The 27,699-nt window shown below is 42.3% G+C and overlaps 3 protein-coding genes across 3 annotated transcripts; 1 reads left to right on the top strand and 2 right to left on the bottom strand.

Moving 5' to 3' along the window:
• Nucleotides 1-708: 708 nt before the first annotated feature.
• On the bottom strand, nucleotides 709-5,466 carry LOC134798120 (DET1- and DDB1-associated protein 1). The gene is made up of 4 exons (XM_063770461.1): nucleotides 5,304-5,466; nucleotides 5,059-5,197; nucleotides 3,007-3,068; nucleotides 709-2,497 (listed from the first exon to the last, which is right to left on the bottom strand). Exons 1-4 carry the CDS (start codon nucleotides 5,304-5,306, stop codon nucleotides 2,396-2,398), a joined length of 306 nt encoding a protein of 101 aa, XP_063626531.1. The 5' UTR covers nucleotides 5,307-5,466; the 3' UTR covers nucleotides 709-2,395.
• A 218-nt stretch (nucleotides 5,467-5,684) lies between these two features.
• LOC134798002 (uncharacterized) lies at nucleotides 5,685-26,409 on the top strand. Its single transcript, XM_063770335.1, has 15 exons — nucleotides 5,685-6,026; nucleotides 6,818-6,967; nucleotides 7,549-7,687; nucleotides 8,069-8,256; nucleotides 8,575-8,728; nucleotides 16,535-16,692; nucleotides 17,911-18,034; nucleotides 19,640-19,761; nucleotides 20,212-20,326; nucleotides 21,149-21,331; nucleotides 21,981-22,230; nucleotides 24,462-24,665; nucleotides 25,001-25,140; nucleotides 25,687-25,908; nucleotides 26,026-26,409. The coding sequence occupies exons 1-15, from the start codon at nucleotides 5,764-5,766 to the stop codon at nucleotides 26,407-26,409; spliced, it is 2,796 nt and encodes a 931-aa protein (XP_063626405.1). The 5' UTR covers nucleotides 5,685-5,763.
• LOC134797993 (uncharacterized) lies at nucleotides 13,097-14,600 on the bottom strand. Its single transcript, XM_063770328.1, has 2 exons — nucleotides 13,485-14,600; nucleotides 13,097-13,346 (listed from the first exon to the last, which is right to left on the bottom strand). The coding sequence occupies exon 1, from the start codon at nucleotides 14,588-14,590 to the stop codon at nucleotides 13,628-13,630; it is 963 nt and encodes a 320-aa protein (XP_063626398.1). The 5' UTR covers nucleotides 14,591-14,600; the 3' UTR covers nucleotides 13,097-13,346; nucleotides 13,485-13,627.
• Nucleotides 26,410-27,699: the final 1,290 nt, after the last annotated feature.

Genomic DNA, 27,699 nt, shown 5'->3' with positions numbered 1-27,699 from the left:
ATCTTGTAAACCATAGTTGAAGTACTGGATTAGTTGGGTGATTGGGTGGCTTTACGGTACCATTTGCTTTTATAAGATTTACCACGTCCCTGAGTTGGACAGCTGAAGGAGATGGCGTCATGTATTGTGGTTGAATTTTCAAATGTAAACTTAAGGTTGACTGCATAATGAATGGAGCTGTGCAGCGCCATCTACATTAGCTACAAATCAAAGCACGAATTTGTCTTACGCGCTTCACACCATTCTCCGTAGTACTGCGTCCTTGTCGTCAGAGGCCCTGGCCCTACCGCGAAAATCGAAATTTCGTTATCTGCCTGGCTATCGCTCTTGCGTATTCGAATTCAAGCGACAAAGAGGCAGATACATAAATTGCGGTTTTAGTGGTAGGATCTCAGTTACTGAATTAAGTAAGGTGTGTGAAAAATTAAGTGCAAGTCGGTCTCGCCAACCGAGGGTTCCGTACTTTTTAGTATTTGTTGTTATAGCGGCAACAGAAATACATCTGCCTAGTTTTACGGTTCATGAAATACAGCCTGGTGACAGACGGACGGACGGACAGCGGAGTCTTAGTAATAGGGTCCCGTTTTTACCCTTTTGGGTACGGAACCCTAAAAATGATGGATTGTTGGTGGAGGAAAGGAATCTGCTAATCTATATTAGATACAGAATATAAAGTTGGATCATAATCGCTTTAGTAAAAGACCAGAATCATCCGTATATTTTATTTCCACTTCAGATAAATAGATGAAAATGAACTAAGATTTAAACATGCAGTTTATAAATTACAGATTAATCTACTTATTGCATTGTTAGCCGACAACCAATCATGGTGTTCTCAGATAGAAACAAATGAAATTATTTAAATTTTTCTAATAATATTTAAAAAAAAGACATGTCTACCATAGCCTGATTTAATATTTTAAAACAAAACTTATACAAAATTGCAAGCTGTCTTTGCAATGTTTAAAAAAAGTATTCATAAATCATAACTATAAGGCTAGCCTAGACTAGACTAGGCTAGGCTAGACTAGACTAGGTAATCTTAATAAAATCGTTAGATAATTAGCATAATTTGACATAACAGATGGATAAGGTGACAAAGCAGAATTCACTTCTTTACAATCATTACATTTCTTTGGTCACCTTTACTTGATAGTTAATTATGATAATCTTCTGCTAAGCCCAAAGCCCTTAGGTTACTGAACACATACTTCACCAAGTCGAGTCTTATTGCTTATTATTTTACCGACACAGTAATGATTAACACCAAAATAAATAATTAACACATTCAGTGCCGAAAACCCGAGTATCGGGTACTTTATGATTTCGTTCCCAGGCCCGACAGTCGGGATCGTGGTTTATATGACGAAATTGTTGTGGCCTGGCGGGGATGTCTTGTTTGTCTGGGTGGCAATGAATGTGTTAAACATTTTGAAAAGTAATTTATTCTCTATTTTTGCCATTGATTTTAAATTATTTCCAAACTGTTAACTATTACATTGACACTGCAAATACTAAAGTGCATGATACACAATCAAGAAGTGTAATAATTACTACTGTTAAGCAATTAAATTAATTACAATTTACTGGAATGAAATCTTCTCAACCTTTCTGATGGACGACGGATGTTACAAAAACTTATAAAATAAATTCATTCACAAGATGGCACTGTACCTATGCCTTCTCAAAATAAAAACGTAAAAGGGAAAGTGTTTAGGTATGCCTAACTTTTGCAGTTTCACCTGTGGACACCATTAATATCTTAAATAAAAAAAATAGAAACCTGAACGCAATGAATTAAGAGTCCGGCTAAACTTTGCACTGACTTGAACCGAACAAAGTGAAGTAGTGTCATTACTAGTGTCATATTTTCATAGAAACTTAACATTAATGATGGCATTGCCACACTTTTGTATTGCAAATGTCACGCAGAGTTAACTTGGTCCTACTTTAACCCTTCGTATGTCTAAGCCAGTGTGTCTAAGGCAGTGTGTGTCAGTGAGCACAAATTTAAATCCTTTGTTTAATGCAATAGGTTTAAATTCTTCTTATGGTGCCGTCTCCTGGCGGAGGTTGGCTATCATTAGGGCTATTTTCACTTTTGACGCTGCAGCTCGAAACAGCGATCTGGTGCTCATCTTGAAGGTATAAATTACGAAAGGTTAAACGTAGCCAGTAAAATCTGGCAGTAACTTAGTGTTGCCATACACCAAAAAGATTTAACAGATATGTTTAATTCTGTCTCCAGGTTTATTTTTTTAGTGTCCACAGGTAAAACAATCCATAAGTAAAAACACTTTCCCTTATATTTTGATATAGCGGAATACAAACTGTAATACAAAAATGCCGTACACTTGAATGTTCAATACTGAAGCACAACTATTCCGGAGTGGTTTCAGTTGAGCGGAGAGTTGAGACAGGGCCTCTTGCGCGGCCGCGGCTCGTCGCCGTTCTGCTCGAGGTGGCTCTGGTCCCTTTTCTTGGGGGAGTTGTTATTCTGGAATTAGAAAAAATATTAAGTTAGTGGCCAGTATCTATACATGCACAAGTTAAGGCAGGGATACACTTATCCCACGTACGCAACGTATGCCATGCATTACAATATGAACCCTGAAAGGACCATGGGCGACTTTGTATGGAGCCTGGACCCGACGTCAACAGAAATGAGAGTAAGGTCATTATATAGGTATTTGTATGTACTTCATTTCGTTCTATGGGCACCAAGCGGAATTCCATTGCAGAACTGAGATATTGGTATTTTAGCCAAAATGTCGTCACCCTTATTACCTAGGTAATTGATATTGGTGCAATAAATATTATTTATTTACTTAGGTATAAATCAAACAAGCTTAGTTGCCTATAGCTACAGGCGGAATTTTATTTTTAATTAGGAACAGATCATAGTTCATTAGTTTATTGCTTGTGATCTCAGATTGATAACAAGTTGAACTATGATAAACTGATATTGGTAAACAGTTTATAATTAATGTTATTTATTACAATTACCTTTTTCTCCCACTGCTGGTGTAGATATCTTAGGAGAATATTTGTTTTTTCTGTTACTATTACTGAAAAATACAGAAAAAAGTTTAATATAACATGTTTTAGGGTGTGGTCTTAAGGTAGATCTGCAGTGCAGATCTGTGGACGCACTTGTGTGACTTACAATATAAAGAATACTAGAATCCGTTGCGTGCGATGCGGCCCTGTGGACATCTACATGTGGAAGTCTGCCCTGCTATGTAAAGTATGCTAATATCAAAATTTAGTCAAAAACATGGTACAACACATAAATGCAGCGGAGTTGCTCCAAACAGGCCATACAGGGCAAATATTGTATCTCTGAGAGATCTCCCCGAGGTTTGATAGGATTCCTTGAGGATTTGGACTAGCCTACTTACTTACTGTAATTATTGGTTAACCTGGCACTGAATAGAAAATTATTTTAGATACATGTATTTGCATCTGACTTTATGTAGGAATCTTATTAGAACACACACATTTATTTAATTACTAGACAAACCATTTTTCTAATGTATGTTAGTAAAATAAATGAAGCTTTTTTCAGTTTTGTCTCTACCTCTAGGTATACTTAATCAAAGCAGAACAAAAGTACATAATTTCATAGACCAGAACAGATTTGTCCTCCTGATAATTTTGCGGATGATACAAAGTTACTTATGGCCCTGAGATTTATTGTAATTGAGTCATAATTTTGCAACGTTGAAAAGTATGGTGGACAAAATAATTTAAATTGTATATATGTAATCTAAATTGCAAGATAGTTACTAGTCTATCTTACAAAGGTAAATTTTTTTAACCACTCCAATTACTCATCTAACAGGACACTAAAATATTCCAACTATTCCAATGTCCAAGGTTGCATTGTGTCAACAAACAAAGATGCACTCATAGATTTATAAGGCATAGATTCCTAGTTCGTACACCCCCAGTGAAGCCATTTCAAGTGCGACGTCACGTCACACTCGCATCATCGTATTCGAACGGCCCTCGCAGTACTCAAAGTCAAATCGGTGTGTGTACACCTCCCGTTTAAAAATCAAAAACTACAGCAAAGATGGTTGTTTGTACAGTGAATGGGTGTCACAACACATCATATAATAAATACAAACCGCTTAATATTACATTTCACGCGTAAGTATCGAGTTTAATGTGATATTTTTACATAATCGTAAATACAAAAATCCAAATTTTCGTCAGCCGCCATTTCTTCTAAATGTTGCCAGTGTAGTGAATATTTTTTCCTCCAAATGGGACATGACGTCTACATTCTAAAATAAATACGCTCCATTAAATTTCATTGTATAATCATAGAAAATTATAATTAAGTTAATTATTTAGGTAAGTATTTACTTTTTTCTTATTTTTATTTTGTGTCATGTTCGTTTCAGTTTTCTGACTGATCTACTTCTGTCTGCGAGATGGAAGGAAAAAAATAGACTAAATCGGAATGACGCAATATGGAAACATTGGAAACGGACTAAACACAGTCGAATATGCTCTGTCCTATTTAAATTTATTCTTTTTATTTTATGCACATTTGTTAAATAAATAAAAATAGTAAAAACTTATCAGCTATTTATTTAATCCTTATTTCACAAAGTACAGAAATTCAACAAATCCCAAAATAAACAAAAAGCTTTTGCTACAAAATCGAATCTACACACTTCCAAATTATTAATAACCAAGTGTGATGTTGTTAAAATTCCCCTACTTTGAGAGAAGTAAATGAATACTGGCAACATATTTTGTATGTATGTGTGTGTTTGCTGAGCGTAAAACACGAGCGTTCCACGCACACATCGATCGTGTTTCGGCTTCACTTTTGGCAGGTTAGCCGTATGGAGACTATCCGTCTATGCGTTATTAGTTTAAGGATGCACTGTACTAACTAGTGTACTTGTCTAAACTTCCAGATGAGGCATAACATAACCAAAAAATCTGAGAAACTATTGAAACAGCAACATAATTTAAAAAGCATTTGTTTAAAGGCCTTATGGACACTAAAAAAAGAGATTAAAAAAAGCATTTACTCACTCTGTTCTGAAGGTATGTCCTTAGTGGGGAGGTATATCGAAGGTCTCTTAGAGCAGTATCTGATGCCATGATCCGTGTTGTACAATGTAAAGTTATGTTCATCGTAAGACGGCAGATCCTTTAGGAACTCGATCACCGACTAGAAATAAATAATTGAAACATGAACATCATTCCTGCCAAGAAATAACAATTTCGTGGTGTGGTACGCAATATGAGACACACATTGGATGTCATTTCTAACTTACCATTGTACGCTTAAATTTAAAAAATCTGGACCACTCAGCGAGAAAACCAGAATTACACAAATATAATAAACGTTGGGCCAGAAATAAAAACGCTAGATTAAAAAAATATAATCACTGAAAACACTTGCAGGCCGAGCTCCAAAACCAGATGAGAATGACAGTCGCTCTGTGTTGCTTACTTTAAAAATGATGCTGTCGCAACAATGTTGTTAGTGGAAATAGTGAGCGGCTTTGAAATAAAAATATAATAAATTTTATTATTATATATTACACACTTGAATTTTAGTATTTAATAATGTAAAAATATAATATACAAATTATTATAAGAAACGCATCACGAATCAAACCTTCCTACATAAGGTCGCCGGAAGAATCGGAAGATACAGTTTTTTTTCTTTTGGAGGGAACTTTTAAAAAGTTTTACACTAAACCGTTACTTACGAAATTACGCGGCATTAAAATGAAGCATAGTTTAGTAAATTCAAATTTCAGCAGAACTTATAACCCAAGTGGTAGACAAAACGCTCTTTCGGATATAAAGCGGCTTTTAACATCTCGAGACCCAACCGCCCAGGAAAAAGGCTGCAGTTATTTGATTGAAGTATTAAGCCGTTACAACAAAGAATCTGATCAGAGGACTCGTCTTGTAGAATATTTATTAGACAATGATATAACAGTCTTTCTCTGCGAAGTCACATCGAATTTGGATTTAAATTTATTTAGGTAGGACCTGTTTTGTCAACATTGTACCGTTATACCTTTTCATTCCATGGGAAACCGTGGAAAAATTAAGTATATATCATTAGCATCTCTAAAATAATGAGGTAGAGTAAATACCTGCAAATCAATATAACTATAAAGGTAGCACACGAATAACCCAACTGACCAAATACCTACATATATTGCAAAATAAAGTTTGTTAAAATTGGACTAAACTTGTGATAGTTTCTTTGGATGTCACAATCTATTTGATGCGGACCGTACATTACAAGTTAGACGAGACGCAGTGTAAGTGTTATTTATACGTCATAATTTCATAGAAGTTTGACGTTTAAAATAACACTTCCACTGCCTGGGCTATCAAAATCGCTGCAGACTTTTCTTGGACTAACTCTACCTACCAACCTACCTTCACCTTCGATTAAGTATATGTTTTGCTAGTTCGGTACCTACGTTACGTTATCTTTTTAAGAGCCCATCAACGTGCACACTAGCGCCACTGCTAAATAATCGTGATTATTTAAATTTAACGAAAGATATTTAAAAAGGGAGGCCGCTACGTACTGTATTTTGTAGTTAAGTACCTTTTGAATACATCAAACTAGCTTTTACGTTGCTGGATTCGTCAAACTATGCGTCCAATGTTAAAACGGCCGTTTTTGTTTTGAGTTCATGAGGTACTGTCTTTAGATGTTACGATCTATATGATGCGGACCGTACATACATATCTATCTATCTTTTAAAGTTTTTTTTTGCAAAGTGATCCGTTTTATTTATTTTCCCCGTCCTCGCAGATCATTCGTCCGCTGCGTGCGTTTGCTATGGTGCGCGCGTCTATTCACGGAGCAGCACGCTGCGCAGTGCGCAGCAGCGGCGTTGCGCGCCCTACAGCAACACACTGGCGCCATCGAGCCCATGCATTTCCTCTGTGACCTGCTCAATGGGTGAGTCGAAATTTAAGAGTACCTTAGTTTGCTCAGATGCGTCTAATGTTCAGCGGCGTTGCGCACCTTAGCAACACTCGCGCCATCGAACCCATGCATTTCCTGTGCGACCTGCTCAATGGGTGAGTCGGTATATGAGTAAGTTTGCTATGATACGTTTATTCTCAGAGCACCATTCTGGTGCCATTGCACCACCACCATTGGTGCACTTCCTCTGTGACCTGCTCAACGGTTAAGTCGAAATTTAAAATGGTTGATGTTCTACAGATTCTAGATAATCGATAAAATAGAGAACTGTGCAAGGATGTTGTTAGAGTTGTTAGTGGGCTGGGCACATTTTTGCTCGTTCAACCATTTTTGCTCGGCCGCCGCTGGTCAGAAAAGCCCTTGAGTAGCAACCATCTTTTATATAATATAAGCCCATATATAGAAGGGGAGAGGAGAACTTTATATAGAAAAGACATCATTCAGTGGGTCGTCTAGGCTTTTATACCGTGGCTTATTGCTAAGCGTGTCTGAGGACAATAGGCAACATGGACCAACTTAATATCTACTACCTCTGACTTCAACTAATTTTCCAGTATATCAGAGTTCAAAGCCAGCCCCGCCCTCTCGCCGCACAGCGCGTTCTCCGCGGAGCAGCTCCTCGCCTGCCTCGCGGCCCGTGCGCCCCGCACCAACACCGGCCCCACAGTCCTCGCCAGCGCCCTCGTCCTGCAGGTGGGATATGCAAAGACCGCTCTTCATTATTGGCTACGACATCTTGACAGGTCGCAATAGAGTTTGACCCATGATTTAGGCGTTTTATTTCCTGTGTTGAGACTTTTTGTTCGGATATTTAAAGCAGGTGATTATTTTTCTGTGCATATTTTTGACCATTTGTCATAGAAAAGGAAACTCTTAAACCTACAAATCTTCAGAAAATTCCCGTTTGTACGGGACAACCGGTAGACAATTTCATGGAATGCTCCCTTAATAACTTAATTCGTCACCGATTTTTCGACTTACCGAACCGGTCTAATGTAATTTTGTTAAAATAAGTATTTAACCAGTTCTCTTTGTACCTATCGGTTAGACCCAATTTGTGTTCCATACCTCCAGGCCTTGGTGTCCTACCAGCCAGAGGACCTGGACCTAAGGAGCCAGACGGGGGTAAAACTGGTGGAGGTGCTGGGAGTCTGGTTTGGGCTGCTCGTTGGGAACTTAAACCATTCGATGCTGACTGGAGATAAGGAGATGTGCGGGATGTTTTTCGCTGTGACGTGTAAGCTTGGACTGGATGTTATGAGGTAAGATCACCGCTTGCTTGTTTGTGGTAGATTATCGAACCGAACACATTGTTAAAACTTTATTTGTGGGTAGACTGGGTTGGATCTTTGTCCCTTAATGTAATATTATACAGGTAGTTAAGTTAGAATACGGCAGAGAAATTAATATGCGTACACTTATTCTTAAAACAAAACGTCTGATAAACACTCAGTAAATATAGTGTTTGGTCAATTTTAATGTCTTTATCTGACTTTTTAGCTACCAATACGCCACTTATAGGTGCAAAAACAATATACTTATATTTACAAATATCCTAACTTTTGAGACACTATTTTTAGGCTAGCCAAACTACTCAACAGCGGCAAACCAAACCCCAGCTTCGTGCAAACAATTTTGGCCGACGAACAAGAAATAACAGCATCAAAGCAATGTGCTGTCTCACTAAGGAATTCCATACACCTAGTTCTGCTTGAACTTGTTGGCTTTACTAAGGTTCGTAACTTTCTGGAACTTTCCGGATGCAACTTACTTACTTACCTACTTACTCCGTTGGCTCAGCGACCCAAAATGAGACTTGGTCTCCGACACAAGACAGCGCCACTTTTCTCGGTCCTGTGTAGGGTTGCCAGATGGTCGGGATTTGACGGGATTCTCCCGATTTTTAACATGTGTTCCCGATTCCCGACAAAGCGAAAATTGTCCCGAAAAACAGCTTCACGTTATAAAACAATAATTTCAAGTTCCGAACTGTCGTCGAGCGAGCGAGCGACTCGCGTCGAGCGTAGTGGCCGTAGTGCCAATAATGTATAATATCGTTGTTTTTAATACAATTACTTTAATTTGAATGTTTTTTTTTCCGACTAAAGTCCCAAAATCCCGAAAAAAATATATTTTTTCCCGATAATGGCGCCTTTCGATCTGGCAACCCTAGTCCTGTGCGACCTCTCGCCAATGGGGTTGGCAACTGTCAAAGGTTTGCCTAGATGGCGCCATCATAGCTTGCCCCTTTTTCTATGAGATTTGGCTTAAAGAGCTGGCATCCAGAGTATTAAAAAAACAAAAATTTGACACAATGGGGTTGGCCGGTGGAAGTTTTTAGCAGATGGCGCCATCATAGCTTGCCCCGTCAATCCCTAGAATTGTGTCAAATTTTTGTTTTTTTAATACCCTGGATGCCAGCTCTTTAAGCCAAATCTCATAGAAAAAGGGGCAAGCTATGATGGCGCCATCTAGGCAAACCTTTGACAGTTGCCAACCCCATTCTAGGGATTGACGGGGCAAGCTATGATGGCGCCATCTGCTAAAAACTTCCACCGGCCAACCCCATTGTTGACTCAAAGCTCGCTCAGGTTCTGGATGCAATGGGCATTAGTAATGAACTTTAAAGGGCCGTCACAATAGATCACAGCTTGGTCGAAGTGGCACTCAAAGGCCCACAACACCCCAATAATAATAATAAGGTCCGTATAGACGGGCAAGATGCTCCGAGCCTTTTCTTAAGTCGGTTCCACACTGCTGTGGATCCTGCCTCCGCTTTCCAATTTTCCTTATCGCGGCTTTTCACTTCTCCCTATCGGTTGCTTTGTGGGAAGCATCCGAGCTTTTTAACTGCGCATTTTAGCGTGATAAATATGTCCAACCAAGCTTTTGATAGTCCAAGGTCACCTTAGTCGGGGCGCGTTGAACCTCCGTCTACTTACATGGTTGGAAACCACTATATAGGTACCTATTGGAAGCTTTGATATGATATTGATAACGGTCGCCAAGACCGTTATCAATATCATATCACAATGGGTAACAAAACTTGATCTAATGACTCCTATCAGACCTTTGATGTTGAGTAGGACCTCGGGGAGGTCACTCGGGGATCCGAGATGTTTTGCCCTGTATGGGGCCAATCCGCTGCATTCCAACACCACGTGAGAGGCTGTTTCTTCTTCCTCCATGCATCCACGGCATAGGGGACTGTCTGTGACACCTGTTATAAAAAGATGTTTGTTAAAAAGTCCATGACCTGTTATGACACTGGTTACCATACTCAGTCGAACCTTTCCTAGTTGAAGGAGCGCCCTTGTGAGCTTACCGTTCATGCTCGGCATGGCTTGCTTGGCCTGTCTGCATCCAGTTTGGTTTAGCCAGTGTTCTGTGTGTAGTTTCCCTGTACGTGCCAGCAGCATTGAGCGTACCTTACTAAACGGTATCGGGAGGATCGGTTCCGGGCCAATCGCCCCCACACCCGATCCTTGTCTGGCGAGGTCGTCCGCGGCGTCGTTACCTCGGGATCCACTGTGTCCTTTGATCCATTGTAAGGTGATCTTATTGTTCTGACATACCTCCATTAGTCGTTCGTGGCATTCGTGTATAAGTTTGGATGTGACTATATGGCTTTTTAGGGCCATTAAGACTGCTCTACTGTCGGAGAGTATGCGGATGGAGGATCCTACTACCTTCCTTGCAGTGATGGCAGCCGCTGCGTTAATGATGCCCATGCACTCAGCCTGGAATACCGAGTTATGGGCTCCTAGCGGAGTGGTAATTGACATGTTCAGGTCTTCTGAAAAGGTTCCAGAGCCTGATCCGCTGTCTGTTTTGGACCCATCAGTGAAGATTCTCAGCTCCCGGGGATTGAGTCCTTCGTAGTTGTCGTCCTCAAATAATTGTATTTTGTACCTTTTGTCAAAGATGGCTTGTTTGTGAATTCGATCCGTGCCCGCCATGAGCACTGGAAATTCGCTGTATACTTTTTCCAGGCATGCTGTGTGAAGAGCTCCTGTGGTGTTAGACCATATATTGAGGGTTCGTAACCTTACCGCTGAGAGACTGGCCTCTTGTTGTATGTGTAGGTGCAGCGGTGAAAGGTTTAGCATGACCTCCATGGCTGCAGTCGGAGTGGACCTCGTGCAGCCAGTGGTGGCCGAGCATGCGAGCCTCTGGAGTCTTTGTAGCTTGTCTCGTACGTTGCCTAGGTTTGTTCTTGGCCACCAAACCAGAGCACCGTAACAGAGTAGGGGGCGGATTATAGTCTTATAGAGCCAAAGGGTAATTTTCGGGTTGAGTCCCCACCTCCTACCAATCATCCTTCTGCACTGCCAGAAGACTACTCCCGCCTTGTCTATGCGTTTGTTGATGTGATTGTTCCAGTTGAGTTTACTGTCGAGCGTTAGCCCTAAGTACTTAACTTCATCGGTCAGCTGTAGCTCAGTCTGGAAAAGTGTTGGTCTGGTAAAGTTGCCAAGTGCCCTTTTATTGGTGAACATTACCATTTCTGTTTTGGTGGGGTTAACTGATAGGTCAAAATCTCTACACCAGCGTTCTACGATCCGAAGAGCTGCCTGGGTGAGGTCGCATACTGTACTGGCAAATTTACCTGATATTAATATTGCCAGATCATCAGCGTAGCCTATTGTGTAGAAGTGTTCCTCGTTCAGTTTGGTTATGAGGTTGTTGACTACTAGGTTCCACAACAGAGGTGACAGAACTCCCCCTTGAGGGCATCCTCGCACCGCCGCTACGGCCTGCGGTTCACCTACATACCTTATTGTCCTTTGATTTAGCATGTTCATAATCCACTTTACTAGTCCGGGTTCAGCGCCGTGGCTTTCCAAGGCGTTCCCTATACTGGAAAAGTGAGTCTTGTCAAAAGCGCCCTCTATGTCAATGAAAGTGCCGAGGCACATTTCTTTGCCGTGGATGGCCCTCTCAATGCGGCTTACAACCATGTGTAGAGCCGACTCCGTAGATTTACCTGAGCTGTACGCGTGCTGGTTGTTGTGCATCGGTATGTTCTTTAGCGCTCGGTCCCTCAGGTCCCTGTCGCACAGTTTTTCCAAGGTCTTCAGCAGGAATGATGTGAGACTGATGGGCCTAAAGGATTTGGCAGCTGTGTAGTCGTTCTTACCTGGTTTAGGTATGAATACCACATTTACATCTCTCCATCTCCTGGGCACGTACCCCCAGGCTAGGCAGGCTGCCATGATGTCGGTCAGGGTTTCCTGGATGAGTCCTAGACCCCACTGTAGGAGAGCGGGGAAGATCCCATCCGGACCAGCCGCCTTGAAGGGATGGAAGCTGTCTATGGCCCACCTGAGTTTCTCAGCGGTGACGACTCTGTGCGCCATTTGCCAGTTGTTGTCCGTTGTACTGTATTCCTCGTCCTGCTGATCTGCATCGGCGAGACTTACGCATCCTGGAAAGTGAGTTACCAGGAGAAGGCGTTGGGTCTCTGCAGGGCTAGATGTGTATGTGCCATCGGGTTTACGCAGTGAGCCCAATTGTGATGTGGGCTTGTGCGCTAAGGTTTTTCTTACCCGGTTGGCGTGGTCAAGTGTTTCAATGCTGCTGCAGAAGTTCCTCCATGACAGGGATCTCCAGTACCGCAATCTCTTTTTGTACCTGGCCTTGGCTTCGTAGTAGTTATCCCAGTCCACCTCAGCCGTTGTGTTCATGGCCCTGTTGAAGAGTCTTCTGGTTTTCCCCCGGAGTCTCTCCAGTTCTGGGCCCCACCACTGGTGACCCTTTATGGCAGTCTTTGCCGGTGGTTTTAAGGGGCACGCCTTGTGGTAGCTGTCTACGAGGGTATCAGTTAAGATATTTACCTGCTGTTCTATCTGAGCCGGTTCCCGAAGGTCATCCCTCGGTGGAAGCCGGTCAAGGCTTTCCCCTAGGACCTTCCTAAAAGTGGCTCGGTCCGTTTTCCTGGGATTCCTCCGGGCGGTTGGTGTGTCTCTAGATGCTAGTAGATTGAAGCGAATCCATCTATGGTCTGAGCAGGAGGCCTCCTGGGAGACTTGCCATCCCATAATTAGTTCACTGACCTCCTCCGAAGCCAGAGTCAGGTCGATAATCGTCCTGCACCGTTTGTTTACAAATGTTGGTTCAGCGCCTATATTTAGAATGTTTAGATTAGTAGTCACAAGATATTCAACAAGTGTCTTACCTCTGTTGTTGCTGGTCTCCATTCCCCACAGTGGGTGGTGTGCGTTGGAGTCGGCCCCGATGATTATTGCGAGGCCTGATCTCTCGCAGTGGCTGACCAGTCGTTGTAGTTCGGCAGGCGGTGGCTCGTCCTCTCCGGGCATGTACGCCGAGGCGAGGACTAGGTCGCGACAGCCTGTTGGCAGTGGAACTTGTAGTTTAATCGCACACAGGTCTCTGGAACAGAATTCAGTGAGCGGTTGTGCAATAGTATTGTTAGTAGTTAGGATACATGCCCTAGGGACGGCATGTACCGTGGAGTAGTAGAGCTTACCTTTCGTGTCGGACAGCCCGCGTATGTATCCATTGCCCGCCCATGGTTCTTGTAGGAGGGCAACGGCTGTTGGCAAACCTACCAGACAGCGTCTGAGTTGGGCCGTAGCGGCCACGCTGTGCTGGAGGTTTGCTTGGATGACACTAGTTGGTGTCCATGTTGTCGGTGGTGGGGGCGGCATCTTGCATCTCCCCTCCCTCCTTGAACATGTCGGCCAACCCCGACACTATCCAAGCCGACAAGTCCTCACCCTCGGATGATGACCCGGCTGGTCCCTCACCAGTGCCAAGGAGCTCATCCTCCGAGAGTTCGGGTATCGTCGGCTTGGGTAGAGGCAGGGGGGCAACTTTCTCCCCGGAGACAGACTTGCTCTGCTCGGAGGTGCCCGCGGCCTGTTCGTTGGGGACCTGTACTCCCGTTACCCTTAGGGTGGAACCTTGCAGGGTGGGAGGCTGGTCCAGGTATTTGCCTCCGGGACCCCTGAACCTGAGGTAGACATTGCCCACCCCACAGTTCAGGGATCTCCCCCTCTCCATGAAGGCGGGGACGAGGTCTTCGGGGATTGTGAACTCGACAAACCACCCCTGGTCTTGCCGTAGTATTTGTATAATGGACCAAGACCCGACCTTGGCCCATTCGTTCTGGTACCTTAGTCCGTCAGCTGCCTGACGGACGTCTTCCCAGGACGAGTTATTAATGTTGGGTATTAGGAGCCCGCACTTAATTCTCCTTGCCATCTCCGACTGGCGAACCGCCTTAAGGGAGATGTCTGGCAGGGTTAGGGCCTGGACACATCGCTGAGACCAGGCGGCCGAGTATTCGTCTTCTGCGAAGACCCTCAGCTGCCCCTCAGCGAAGATGGGCTTGCCCTTGAATTTGGGTGGCCTGGCTCCTACGAGGTTTCTCCTCGCCTCCTCCACGATTGCTTGGTGCAACCCGCGGAGGATGGCGTTGGAGTGGTCAGCGGTGATCTTCCCCGACTTCGCGTCAGTAATGACGATCGTCAGGTCAGATGCCGCTGCTTGTGCGTACGACAACGGTTGGCTTGGGCTCACTAGTCGCTGCTTTTTGTTGTCTCCTTGCGGGGAGAAGGACTCATCTCGCATCCTTTTAGCAGCGGCTCGTGTGAGCTTACCAGGTCGTCGTTTGGAGGGATCTGCGGCCGAACCCGTAGGGCTGTCGCCCGACGTTCCAGCCTTAGGGGGTAGGGTGGAACCTTTTCCCTTCGGCGGAGGCCTGGCAGCAGCAACCTGCTTGTTCGGCGCCGGTTTGGGTGCCGGCTTCTGGGAAGCCTGCACACCCACACCGGTTGCAGAGTGTGTCGGTGTTGGTGTGTTGTCCAGTTGCTGCTCTCGCGCTAGACGAGCTGCACGCCTCTGGTTCTTGTTTTTCTTCTTCTTCTTAGCCACCCCACCTTGACATTTAACAGGGGGGGGTGGGTTAGAGGAAGAAGAATTCACAGGTCTGGCAGGGTGAGGCTTCCCAGCAGGGGGTCGCTTCTTGGACCTTCGGTCCACTACCTGCCAGTCCTGGAAGGGGTTTGGGCCGGTCTGCTCCCCAGATGAACTGGGTTGCGGACAGGCCGGGGTTTCGGTCTGACGCACTGTCACTGGAACAGCTTGTCTCGCCTGTGTGGCTTCACCATTAGCGATGGACGCTGCTGGATCAGCTTGGGGTTTTTCGTTAGACCTGGTATCCATAGTTCGTAACGATTAACTTCATCCTCATCGGCTCCCACCCTACAAGGGCCCACACCTTGGGAACGCTTACACACACATATAAAAGGTGCTTTCAGTCGTTAGGACACCGACTCGGGTATAGAAGTGAGAAGTTGGCTAGTTGCGCGACATCGGAAATGTGTGAAGGTGGGACGTAGGGTCGTCCAGGTCAGACGCCCTCCGCCCGATTCACCTAAACGCACTTCCTCAGCATGGCCTTTCACCACCGCATCAGCAGCCGAAACTGCCTCTGCGGCCCTCTCACTTCTCGCCGTGAGCCCACCTACGGTTCCTCACTTGACCATTTCCCGGACTGTGGCTAGTAGCCCGGGCTACCGTTTTGCCCGAAATTAGGGCCGAAGCAGACGTGTTACCACGCGGGTTGGCAATGGCTCAATCCCCAGGATCCCGTCATCCTTGCGTACGGCGCTCTACTGTGCAGGTCCTAGCACAGGTAGGTTATGTATAGGTCGTCAGTAGTAACCTACACCTACTGACAACACCAGTGTGGATGTTAGCCGCCACTAGAAAGAGGCACGAATGCCAGTCGCTAGTGACGTTGCCCAGGATGGACCGGGGGTGACAGACGGACCTTTGGGCAGGCCGGAGCCCACCCAAACTTCCCCCTGTCTCCCGCTCGGGGAGGTCATCACACCACTCCACCCCATCTAATGACTCTCGGTAACATTTTTTATTTCCTTAGCTAATTTAATAGTAAATTAACAAGTTACGAATAAGAGATAAAAAACGTAAAAACGCTGAATATTCGACAAGTGAGTTTTAAGGCTCCTCTTCACGTTGGGTCAACTCCAACGCCAACGAGGGACGCAGCCATGCGGTAGAATGAGATAGCAATATCACTTGCTCCCTCTAACGCATAAATGCGTCCCTCGTTGGCGTTGGCGTTGGCCCAACGTGAAGAGGAGCCATTATAGATCTTAGTTGGCAATACTTCGCAAAAAGCGTTTTTCCCATGAATCTAGGATATACCTGGATCTGCTGGCATGAGTGGTGGGGGTAACTGACAGAACGGGATAGTCTTATGTATCTTTGGTTAGGAGTAGCAGTGAAAGAGCTATTATTGTTTGTCCTTGTCACAGTCTCACATTTTATTTGTTCCCCACCTTTTTTTTAGTATGGATAATGGTGGGCAACAAATGAATTCGACCAATCACAGTGTCGCATTTGCGTATGTTTTGTCCCTCACGGAGGCACGCGTATACCACTTCTATACAATCCTACCTTCTATGGTTTTTCCATTGGTCAGTCATGTGTCAAACGCATCGATGTTGCCAGTTTCCAGCTACAAAAAATATCTATTTTAATTTCTAGGAAAATCAAGGTCAGCTTTCCACAGAAGAATACGGAGTGTTCCTGAAGTTTATGTTGAGCTTCTTGTACGATGCGGCCTCTGAACAACTGCCTGAGTTCTGTGACGTTTTGTTCTCCAAAGGATACCTGATTATGCTGCCACAGTGCCAAATCGACAGGTAAGAGGTGAAATAACAAGATAGACAAAGGAATTAAGGATGACTCACGCTAGAACGGGCTGGGGCCGGGCCGGAGCTTCCGGCGCTTCGTTTACTATGGAAAGCACCACGATCACCGATCAGCTGTCATAGAAAATTACATGTCGGACGCCTCGGCCCGGGCTCGACCCTAGTGAGTCATCCTTTAAGGGTAAGTCGAATATTATAGTATAGGATATATAGGATTTGCAGAGTGCCATACTCGTGCTTTGCCAACTTTGGCTTAAATACATCATATCATACCTACTACATATTTTAGGGCCAGTTGCACCAACTTGCACCAACCAACCACATTTAATGGACTGATTAACGTCGTTCAGCAATGTGGTATGAAACTTCCCATACAATTAAATTTAGCGAACGCTTTAACGATGTCAGACGGTTAGGTGCAACTAGTGATGTGCCGTTCCCGGGAAAATTCCCTTGATGGGAAATTTCCCGGAAACGTTCCTGGGAAATTTCCCATATGAAGGGAAAGTAGGGGAATTTTGAAATGGCGCATAGATATACTATTTTATTATCAGAAATTCAGTCAACACTTAGCATCTTAAACTTAAAAAAAAAAACATTATAAACTGTATCTCATCCGCCTACGAAAATTCCGTATACTCCCGGGAAATTTCCCATTCTTCCCGGGAAATTTCCCATAGTTTCTGGGAATGATTTCTCGGCCAAAATATTTTTTTTACAATAATACGACATTATTCAACAAAATCGATACAAATCATCACAGTTTCTTTCTCTGTGGTCGCTCCCTCATGACTGAGGATCGTGGTCATCGGTGGATGTGGATGCTCCACACCTGGTCTTTATGATCTGCCTCCAACGGTGCCTGTTCATCGCGTCTCTGACAACCGAGCAAAAGTTGGTTGAGGATGGAGCCAGTTTAATCAGAAATCCACTTTCCAAAATTTTATTTGGGAAGCCACTTTCCATTTTACGGTTTTTGGCTACTTTATTTTACTAAACGCAGTTACTTGTCGTTATAGCTAGCTTTAATTAAAATTGTAATACACTTAATCTGCTTCAATATTTCCCTGTTTGGGGAATTTTCCCGGGAACACCGGGAAATTTCCCAGGAATTTCCCATATGGGAATATTCCTTGTTCCCGGGAAATTCCCACGGCACATCACTAGGTGCAACCGACCCTTAGACGTACCTATCTCTTACTTTTTCAGAAACGATATGACCGTGCGCAATGTGAGCACCCTAATACTCGGTGAAATGCTGAAAGGCTTAGCTCAGAAGTACCTAGAAGTTGATTCTGGGTCAGACAACTACACTAGTGCCAGAGATATACATGTTAGTATTCTATATACAGCCACATACACATAATATTTTACCGACAATGTATGATATGAAAATATTACACGTAACTAACAACTCATCATAGTGTAGCATATATAAAGTTATAAAGTTAAGTTAATGGTCACAATAATTCTTCGTACTTCTGATGATATTTAATGTTACTTGATGTTACCAAATGTTACTGAAACACATTTTTGGTTTTGAAAACCCCACTCTGGCACGACTGCTAGCGCCATCTTAATCTATTGACTTGAACTATTTTGGTTATGCCAGTCATGGCTGGAGGGCGTTAGAAGTACCTAGGATAGTTGTATTTAGTTCTATTATTTTGTATTATGTTTTAATATTTTGGGTGGTATTCCACCTCTCCAATTTCTTTGTGAAATGTCATTGCGTCTCACTCTCCCATTAAGCAAAGTATGAGACGCAATACACATTTGACCAAGATATTGGACAGATGGAATACCACCCTATTACCTGTTTCCGCTCTTTTCACTGAACTTGGTCTGATATTTCAATATCTGCATTGGTCAATGCAGATATCGACCAAAGGGCTACTTTCTAAAACTTTTTTTGATGGTATCATACTTGAAAGACGTTTTTGTGCTTGAGAAATACCACCCTGGTAGTACTACTAACGCCATCTCAGTACTATAATCTGAACTTTTGTAGTACCGATATTCATGGCTAGGGGACGATAGTAGGACTATAATTTTCACAGATTGATGGATTTTTCATGACTTTCATGTACCCAGTTTCTATGACGAAAAAATATTGCAATATATTTAGTCTTCTTTAATCTTGAATTTTACTCTTTTAGCTGTACATATACATACGTGGTTTGTGCAGCATTACAAGCTGTGTAACAGCTGCAAATTGTTAGTTCTCCTACTTCTTGATAGAGGGGGCTAGTAGTATAGCATCTTCTATATTATATAGTGGTATTTATATCTCAAAAAATAAAATAATTATGTTGATACATGTCATTTTACTTCGGCAAGACACATAAATGTTAATTTTTTTTTTAAACATGAAGTAACATGAAGAAATTATAAGAGTACATTAAAGTACATTTTACAAAAATAAATAAGTCGTTTTGTTTTGTTTTAGATTATATTTTATGCTATTCGTGCACTCTGTAAATAATGTATATAATGTTTGTTTGTATTTCTCTATGTAAGTGAATTATTATATTGAAATAAATTCTTAAACCATAATAAACTGTTTAAAAATGAAGTTAAGCTCTCCAAAGAGGGTGAGATTAAAATAAAATATTTTAACACATATATATGTTAGTTATCTTAGGCGGGAGGAAAAAAGGTACCTACGATTATGCAGTATCAACTGTGAAGCAAAGAGAATTTCAATTTTTTTTTGGTGAAGTGTATTATTCTTTCATGTTTAGGGATAGAGGCATGTATGTATGTACTTAACCCCTTATTCATAAACGCGCTACAAACCTCAATTAGCTAATAATCATTCTTCCTTATCTGTCATTTTTACTTATGAATTTGTAAGAAAGGGATAAAACATAATTTAACTAAATCTGGCCCGTAAAGTTTTATGAATAAGGGGATTCTTGTTTGTTAATATTTACAGATGGGCTTGGTGGAACTTCAGAACGGAATAGCGCAGCCGCACAACATCGGAGATCAGCTCCAAAAGAGACACCCATACAGCCTGCTCGTCTACATTTACTTCTATTGCCAATCTTCGGACAAGTATTAAGGATAATACAATTTATTTTTTGCTACTATACACATTTGTCGCCTTCCATGACAGAAGGGTCCTTATGCTTCAAGTGTAATAATGACCTTTTTATCTGAAATTCCAACAAAAATTCTGATACAATGGTCCTTATTGTGCATGAAGCATAAGGACCCTTCTCTAATAGAAAGCCACATTTTTTTTAAAGTCTATAATCTTTTTTTTCATCTATGTATTTTGAAATTACACATTTCTTGACCTACAAAATACCACTTTCCGGTTACTACTAGCACCATCTTATTATTCCTATTTGAACTATTTTAGTTATGCTACTCATAGCTAGAGGGCGTTAGTAGTACGGTGGTTATAACTGTTTTCCGGGTATATCATGTACATAGTTACATTTGTCTAGTTACCCATTTTGGACTTTCTGTCGATACCCGTAACGTATATATTTCTTTCAGTCCTGGCGAAGCAACGGCGCCGCTGTTGCCGTACCTGATGGAGCACATACTCCGCTTGCCAAAGAACTTTACGCCACCTACGTACATAATAAAGGCTCTTTGGCTAGTTTTTGCAGTTAGTTTAGTACCCTATTACCACGATTCATATTCCTTGAACACAAAAGCTGGACCTGACATTTTCTGGACTCCATTTGACTCGAGAGCACTGGTGGCCAAGCGGTAAGAGCGTGCGACTTTCAATCCAGAGGTCGCGGGTACAAACCCCGGCTCGCAAAAATGAGTTTTTCGGAACTTGTGTGCGAAATATTATTTGATGTTTACCAGTTGAAGGAAAACATCGTGAGGAAACCGGACTAATCCCAATAAGGCCTAGTTTCCTCTTTGGGTTGGAAAGTCTGATGGCATGGCAGTCGCTTTTGTAAAAAGTAGTGCCTATGTCAAATCATGGGATTAGTTGTCAAGCCGACCCCAGGCTCCCATGAGCAGTGAAAAAAATGCCGGGATAACGCGAGGAAGAAGAAGATATTTGACTTGAGACAGCCGAGACCGTGGTAGCAAGTGATAGGTTCCAGCCGAGACCGTGAATGAGTATGAGAATGAGTATGACTTTAATTTTAATATTATTATGAATAGCGACTATACTCTTACTGTGAGATGAAAACTCCGATGCCTATTTATGACAGTAAAATTGTGTCGCTAACTTCAAACTCGGGTAAATCCAATCGACCCTCTCAGCAAATATCTACCCTATTACCAATATCGCATAATCTGACAAATGGATTTACCCGAGTTTGAAGTTAAGCGACTCGATTGAAATACTCAATAATGTTTCAGTTAATTTCAGGGGAAAATTGACCCTAGGATTTTTTTGCGTCACCCACAATTTACCTACTACATCAAAAACAATGTTAATGTTTTCCATTTATTTTCTCAAAAGATGTCTTCAATATCATCTGGCACGCTATCCTCCTTGAATGAGAGAGTGTATCTAGAGAAAGCCACTGACCGCCTCATTTCCATGCTGCGCCCAGAACCCTCCCTGTATTACACGCATAACCCGGCTCTGCTGCTGTGGGCCTTCATCTCGCGTCGGATTCATGAAAAAGTTCGGCTGCAAGTGGTAATAATCCTGAAAGATTCATAATATCTCTAGACGGCCGACTATAGGTACCCAGAAAAAGTTACGGAGCCCCTCAACATTCAGCTTGGAAGCCATGGGCGTTCCCAGCCGATGGGCTAGGGGGAGGGCAGTTGATATCCAAGGGGAGGGAGAGGTGCATTCATTCAGTTACAAATTTTATTCTCTAGGGGGAGGCAGCTGCCTCCCCCTGCCAACCCTGGCGACGACGCCCTTTCCTGGAACTAATAAAATAAATAAAATGAATATATGTATATTATATCCACTTTGGGGCTATTCATACATTACGTCATTTCAAATTAGGGGGGTGGGGTCTGGACATCGGATGATGGTAGCATGTCGTAGGAGGGAACGGGGTCATTCGAAGCATGATTTCAGGATGATTTTAGGGGGGGGAGGTCAAAAATTTATGGACAGCCCCTGGATAGACAGAAAAAATTGTTAAATGAGTGTAATAAAAGAATATCGTAGGTTACCTTATCACATTATACTTCATATAATAATAGATATTTTAATGTTAGTTGAATTCAATTGAATAATAAAAATATTATTAGTTCCTACTCATTAAAAATAAATTCACATGCAACGCTCGAAATACGAAATAAAAACCACTAATAAATGAACATTTTAGCTATCCCAATGGTTCAAGATTGAAGACTCCTTACCATCAGAGCTGATCTCCGACCCCGGCGTATGGGAGCTCCTCCTCAGCATTCTCACATCTAGCACGGACGGTCAAGTTCTGCAGAACTGCAACAAAACCATCTATAGTTGTCTGGAAGAAATAGATGACGATGGGAAAGAGGAATTTGGGCTGATCGTTTGGCCTATGCTGCCCGAAGTGCTGGCTAAAGCATTGATAGACTTCGATTGTTCAATTGGTAGGTGTCTATTAAGTAATCCAGTTAGAAAAACTCTTATGTGGTTTTCCATCACAGAAGGATCCTTATGCTTCAAGTGCAATAAGAACCGTTTTATCTGAAATTCCAACAGACATTTTGATAAAATGGTCCTTATTGCACTTGAAGCATATTAGTTGTCTGGAAGAAATAGATGACGATGGGAAAGAGGAATTTGGGCTGATCGTTTGGCCTATGCTGCCCGAAGTGCTGGCTAAAGCATTGATAGACTTCGATTGTTCAATTGGTAGGTGTCTATTAAGTAATCCAGTTAGAAAAACTCTTATGTGGTTTTCCATCACAGAAGGATCCTTATGCTTCAAGTGCAATAAGAACCGTTTTATCTGAAATTCCAACAGACATTTTGATAAAATGGTCCTTATTGCACTTGAAGCATAAGGACCGTTCTCTGATGGAAAGCGACTTATTTTAACTACACCTTATTAGACTGAGGTAAAGCCAAAAATGTTGTTACGACTTTAGCAGTCTATATAATATGTTTTATATATATGTAGCCTTCGATTCGGTGGAAACATGGGCGGTGCTTGAGTCTCTTCAGCGATGCCATATTGACTATCGGTACATCGAAGTGTTGAAGTGTTTGTATAGTAACGCCACCATGTCGGTCCGAGTACAGGAGCAGAGCACGAGGGCGATTCCATTGCGAAGAGGCGTAAGGCAGGGAGACGTTATCTCTCCGAAACTGTTTACTGCCGTAATGGAAGACGCCTTCAAGCTCCTGGAATGGGAAGGACTTGGCATCAACATCAACGGCGAATACATTACTCACCTTCGGTTTGCCGACGATATCGTAGTCATGGCAAAGTCGATGGAGGAACTCAGCATGATGCTCGATGACCTCAACCGAGTTTCACAACGGGTGGGCTTGAAAATGAACATGGACAAGACGAAACTTATGTCAAATGCCAATGTTGTGCCCATCCCAGTCTCTGTTGGGAACTCGGTACTCGAATTTGTTGACTCGTACATCTACCTAGGACAAGTAGTCCAATTAGGTAGGTCCAACTTCGAGAAAGAGGTCAACCGCCGAGTCCAACTCGGTTGGGCAGCGTTCGGGAAACTACGTAATGTCTTTTCGTCCGACATACCTCAGTGCCTCAAGACGAAAGTCTTTAATCAATGTGTGTTACCAGTGATGACTTACGGCTCCGAAACGTGGTCTTTCACTATCGGCCTCATCTCAAAACTCAAAGTCGCTCAACGAGCTATGTAGAGGGCTATGCTCGGAGTTTCTCTACGTGATCGAATCAGAAATGAGGAGATCCGTAGACGAACTAAAGTCACCGACATAGCCCACCGGATTAGCAAGCTGAAGTGGCAATGGGCAGGCCACATTGCACGCAGAGAAGATGGCCGATGGGGTCGAAAAGTGCTCGAGTGGCGACCACGGACTAGCAAGCGCAGCGTAGGACGTCCACCCACAAGATGGACAGACGATCTTGTTAAGGTCGCCGGAAGACGCTGGATGCGGGTCGCTTCCAACCGGCACGTATGGAGGTCCAAGGGGGAGGCCTATGTTCAGCAGTGGACGTCTTATGGCTGAGATGATGATGATGATGATATGTAGCTACTTATCTAGTTATCTATGTTTGTCTTCTTAGTACGTGTGTTTCACCATATAATGAGGACGGAACGCCGCAACCATCACTACATACCAAACCATACACACTTACCTACATTTACGAAGTAGGTAGTGTAATGTGTGAACAAAATGATCAGCTGTTGGCAATTTTTTACCTTCCACCTTTTAGGAGACCAAGATATGCTACCTCCTAGAGCTATCCCCTGCGCTTGTCCCCGCAGACCTTTTCAGAGACCAACATAATTATGCTAACTCTTAATAGAGCTTTCCTCCGCGCTAGTCCCCACAGAGCTCGACGACGCTCTTTACCTTAAGCTAGCTGCCCTCACAACAGTCACAACAGCGAGGAGCTCGACGACGCTCTGTGCCTTAAGCTAGCTATCCTCACAATCGCTATATTCTTTAGAGACCGGGACGATCCACTGTTCCTACTTCCACCCGTACCTTTCCAGAGACCAACATATGCTACCGCCTAGAGCTTTTCTCGGCTCTAGTCCCTGAAGAGCTCGACGACGCTCTTTACCTTAAGCTAGCTGTCCTGACACTGACAACCGCTCCATTCACTAAGGCCCGACGCCAATGTTCCTACTTCCACCCTGTACCTTTCCAGAGACCAACATATGCTACCTCCTAGAGCTTTCCTCCGCTCTAGTCCCTGAAGAGCTCGACGACGCCCTTTGCCTTAAGCTAGCTGTCCTCACAACCGCTATGTTCACTAAGGACCGGGATGAGGCGCGGTACGACTACGAATTCGCTTGTCTCAGGCTGAGCTTGTATTTGTTGAGTTTTGCTAACAAGCAGAACGATAATAGAGGTAAGAAGTTTATTTAACTTTGATCGTAGTTCTTGATTCGAGATGTCGAACAACCAATCATGAGAAGTGACTACAATTTTCGGGAAATCCCTACAGGAATCAGATCCACTTTGGCACCCTAATACAAAATAGGTGCAAGCGCTAGTCTTTACAGAAGAGATTGTTATAATGGCGATTGGTAAATTTCATATGACATTTTGTGCATAAATTTGAACTCAATAATATCCTATCTATTATTAGGTAACTATTTCTAGTAACTATAGCAGTTCAAAGATTTTATTAAGATTGATCTCTACGTTTCTCCATTAATTAGATATATTTAAATTGACCACCAGTGTTAGTGACATACATAAACCGCGCTGGCTTCCTTCCTCGTCTGCTCTCGGCAACCAACAGCATGGATACCAGAGTTGCCTGTATCGCCCTACAGTTGCTCTCGTACATCGTACATTACTTCACTAAGAATCATTATCAAGTAAGACTCTCATCTTAGCATAGCATTTAAACGAATCCCGGTTGCATCCTTGACTCAATTGATTGTTTCTAAATTTGACGTAGGTACCTAGTCTTGCAAACGTAAACCAACCCCACATAAGAATTTTAATGGAGATTGGCTGGTTCCCGCTTGTAGAACAACGTCCAATTTAAACCCGATATTTGATATTTTCGCCCCAAATACGCACGACATTCCACATTATCTGTTTTAAAACCGTAGGTATTAGGTACCCATAGTCATGCCATGCCAGCATTCATTGGACCTTCCTACTAGATGCTTCCTACTACTGGCTGTAGTATTAGCAAAAATTTACCATTTGACTGCCACGTATATCATGAATGTGAAGATTGAAACAATTACAAGAGTAGGATTTATTTTATTCACTTCAGCGGACTTACTATGCAACAGCATGTTCATCTGACTCACAGTGTTCCTTTTAGCCCCTACTTTTACTGTATTAGTAATCGCAAGGACGTTATTTACCACTGTTATATGACGTTATCAATATTTTTATGCGTGTTACAGCCAAAATCCCTCCTCCAAATCCAATCCCACCAAATAATCAAGTCCCTCCGCGACGACAGCAGTTCAGAGCGCGGGGCATCTCTGCTTCAACTTCTATACATGGTTCTCAACTCCGGGCCAAATTCACCTGTCGTCCTGTCTTGTGACTTGGAGGTTTCTAATGAGCAACAGTATGATGCGTTACGAGCTCTGATGTTGAGGATTCAGATGTTATGCTGTAAGGTTAGTATAAATTACAATCCGACCTCTGAACCCTGAAACAATTGGATATTAATTATATAGCCATTGGATACTTAATACCGCCTATTTTGCCTTTCATAATAATTATTACTGGCACAGGAATCTAAAAACCAACCCTCGGGCGCTTGGAAAACCCTCAGCGCTATATTCAGACACGCGATTTTCAACAAAAGTGACTGCAAGCTAGTCGCCACACTGACATCGCAGCCATGGACACATACTCTCATACACTTCCAAATAACACAAGACATCACCGAAGACTTCCTATCGTTCACACAAACATGGCTAAATCTTATGAAGATCACGTTGAAAAACTCTAGAGAAAAGAAGAGAGGTAGGTTGTCCAAGCAGAGTTTGGTTAGTAAGACGCTGTTGTTGATAAAGAAGTATCTGGTAGTTGAAGAAACTGATGCTGATGATGTTAAACAGAAAATTTTGGGAACTGTTAATGAGATTTTAGATGATTCGGATTTGAACGTTTAGCGATGAAATTATCTTACTTTTTTTATATTAGCACATACCTAGTTATATTAGAGAATCTAGAGTGCTGTACAAGATTATTTTTGACAGTTCGTAACATCGCGAAGTATTTGATATGATCTTTTGATTTTACCTATGATATTTGCCAGGTAGTTTCCTATTGATTTAATAGCATTGGAAAGCCATGACAGTTCCACAGTGACATTTCTACTCATGACCAAAATGGTCAGGTCAAAAACTATTTGTAGAATAAGTCAAATCGAGCCTTACAAGTTTATTTAGGTAGGTCCTGTACTTAATGGATTTGACGTAATTTATTTTGAAAAGACTCAAGCAAAAATTAAAATTGTTTTAGTTCTAATTTTTATTGTTAATTAATGCTAACTTGTCTCCATATTTGCTTAAGAAACCTTGGTTTCTTCCTTTTGATTCGAGTGATTAAGCATAAGTAAATAAGTTTGATTTGTTACCTCACCAGTTAGAACGATTTTCCAACGTCGATTGAGTAACTAAATGTAATGTAACGAAATTATACTTTCTACTTTTACGTGGTTTAAGGTGCAGTCATTATATACTTACCCTGTCGAGTCTGTCCGATAGGATTAGGAACTGATATTGTTATTCAACAGCACAATTTGTAACAAACAATTACAAGTTACTCAATGGATCATAACAACTGAATAACTGTGAACCAGAGGTGGAAAATTACCTCCGAATATGAAGTTAATAAAATAATAAAGCATTATATGTGTTCATTTATTAATTAAGTTTAGTTTATAAAAAAACAACATCGTAAAGTTTGCATAGTTTTCTTTAATGGTCGAATAGGCATTATTAGCCGACTCGTTACCTACTAACTAAATTAGGTACTAAAATACGATTAAAATAGTATTTTAGCTCTAATTAATGGGTTTAAGTAAGTACATTAAAGTTTTGCTAACTTTACGCTTCGCAATGCTTACTTATCTTAATATAATCGATAAAAACTTTTTACAAAAAAAAGCAAACCGACTTCAAAAAGGATGAAATAAAAGATTATCCTTTTTGAAGTCTATGCATTACCAACTGATATGTTTGAAGTCGGTGCCAAGCCAAATTTGGAAGCATACCATGATTTTGGTGCGATTCGATAAGGATGTACCTACATTGGATCGCCTTGCACGACAATGAACGTATTTTCTGTAGCTACAGTCGACGTTAAAAATATGTTTACACTTTTCGCCTTATTACAAAGGAGTACGGTGCAAAAGTGTAAACATATCTTTGACGTCGATTGTATCTAAAAACACACCT

This window comes from Cydia splendana, chromosome 16, assembly GCF_910591565.1.
Source record: "Cydia splendana chromosome 16, ilCydSple1.2, whole genome shotgun sequence".
NCBI lineage: Eukaryota > Metazoa > Arthropoda > Insecta > Lepidoptera > Tortricidae > Cydia > Cydia splendana.
Note: the sequence above shows the minus strand (reverse complement) of the source record. Positions and strands in the feature narration are given on the sequence as shown.